The sequence below is a fragment of the Morone saxatilis genome, unplaced genomic scaffold (genome assembly GCF_004916995.1).
Source record: "Morone saxatilis isolate NCDOM2014 unplaced genomic scaffold, NCSU_SB_2.0 Contig15, whole genome shotgun sequence".
Classification (NCBI taxonomy): Eukaryota; Metazoa; Chordata; class Actinopteri; family Moronidae; genus Morone; species Morone saxatilis.
Genome location: NW_023339707.1, coordinates 23492122 through 23492459, shown reverse-complemented (window position 1 = coordinate 23492459; position 338 = coordinate 23492122). Strand labels below are relative to the sequence as shown.

General features: G+C 46.7%; 1 protein-coding gene across 1 annotated transcript in view; it reads right to left on the bottom strand.

The window, feature by feature from the left end:
* The window catches only part of ada (adenosine deaminase), a 16996-nt gene that overhangs the window by 8050 nt on the left and 8608 nt on the right, over nt 1–338 (bottom strand). The window contains exon 5 of the mRNA XM_035656544.1: nt 139–254. Coding sequence (XP_035512437.1) covers nt 139–254 — 116 coding nt within the window. The remainder of the gene's footprint in view (nt 1–138; nt 255–338) is intronic.

Here is a 338-nt window from a genome sequence, read left to right as displayed (position 1 = left end):
CTAACTGAACAGGATTCAGCGGGAATAAACACACAGTCTCTTTGTAGCCAATTCCAGACACAGGACAGAAGACATTACAGTAAGGAACCTTATCTCACAAGGTTGTTTGGGCAGAAAGGGGCATGAACAGTTCATTACTTGGCATGTGGCGCATGCAGCATAGAATGGACCTGGCTTTGATATTGAAGGCCTTCTCCCCCTCGCTGAGGCCCTCGTTAACCAGGTGCACCACCTCGTCTGGGCTCAGGTCACCTCTGAGTTAAAAACACAGTGAAAAAGAAAACATGCAATGAGCCAAACGTAATATCTCCTTCCCTAAAAGCACAACATAGGAGTCA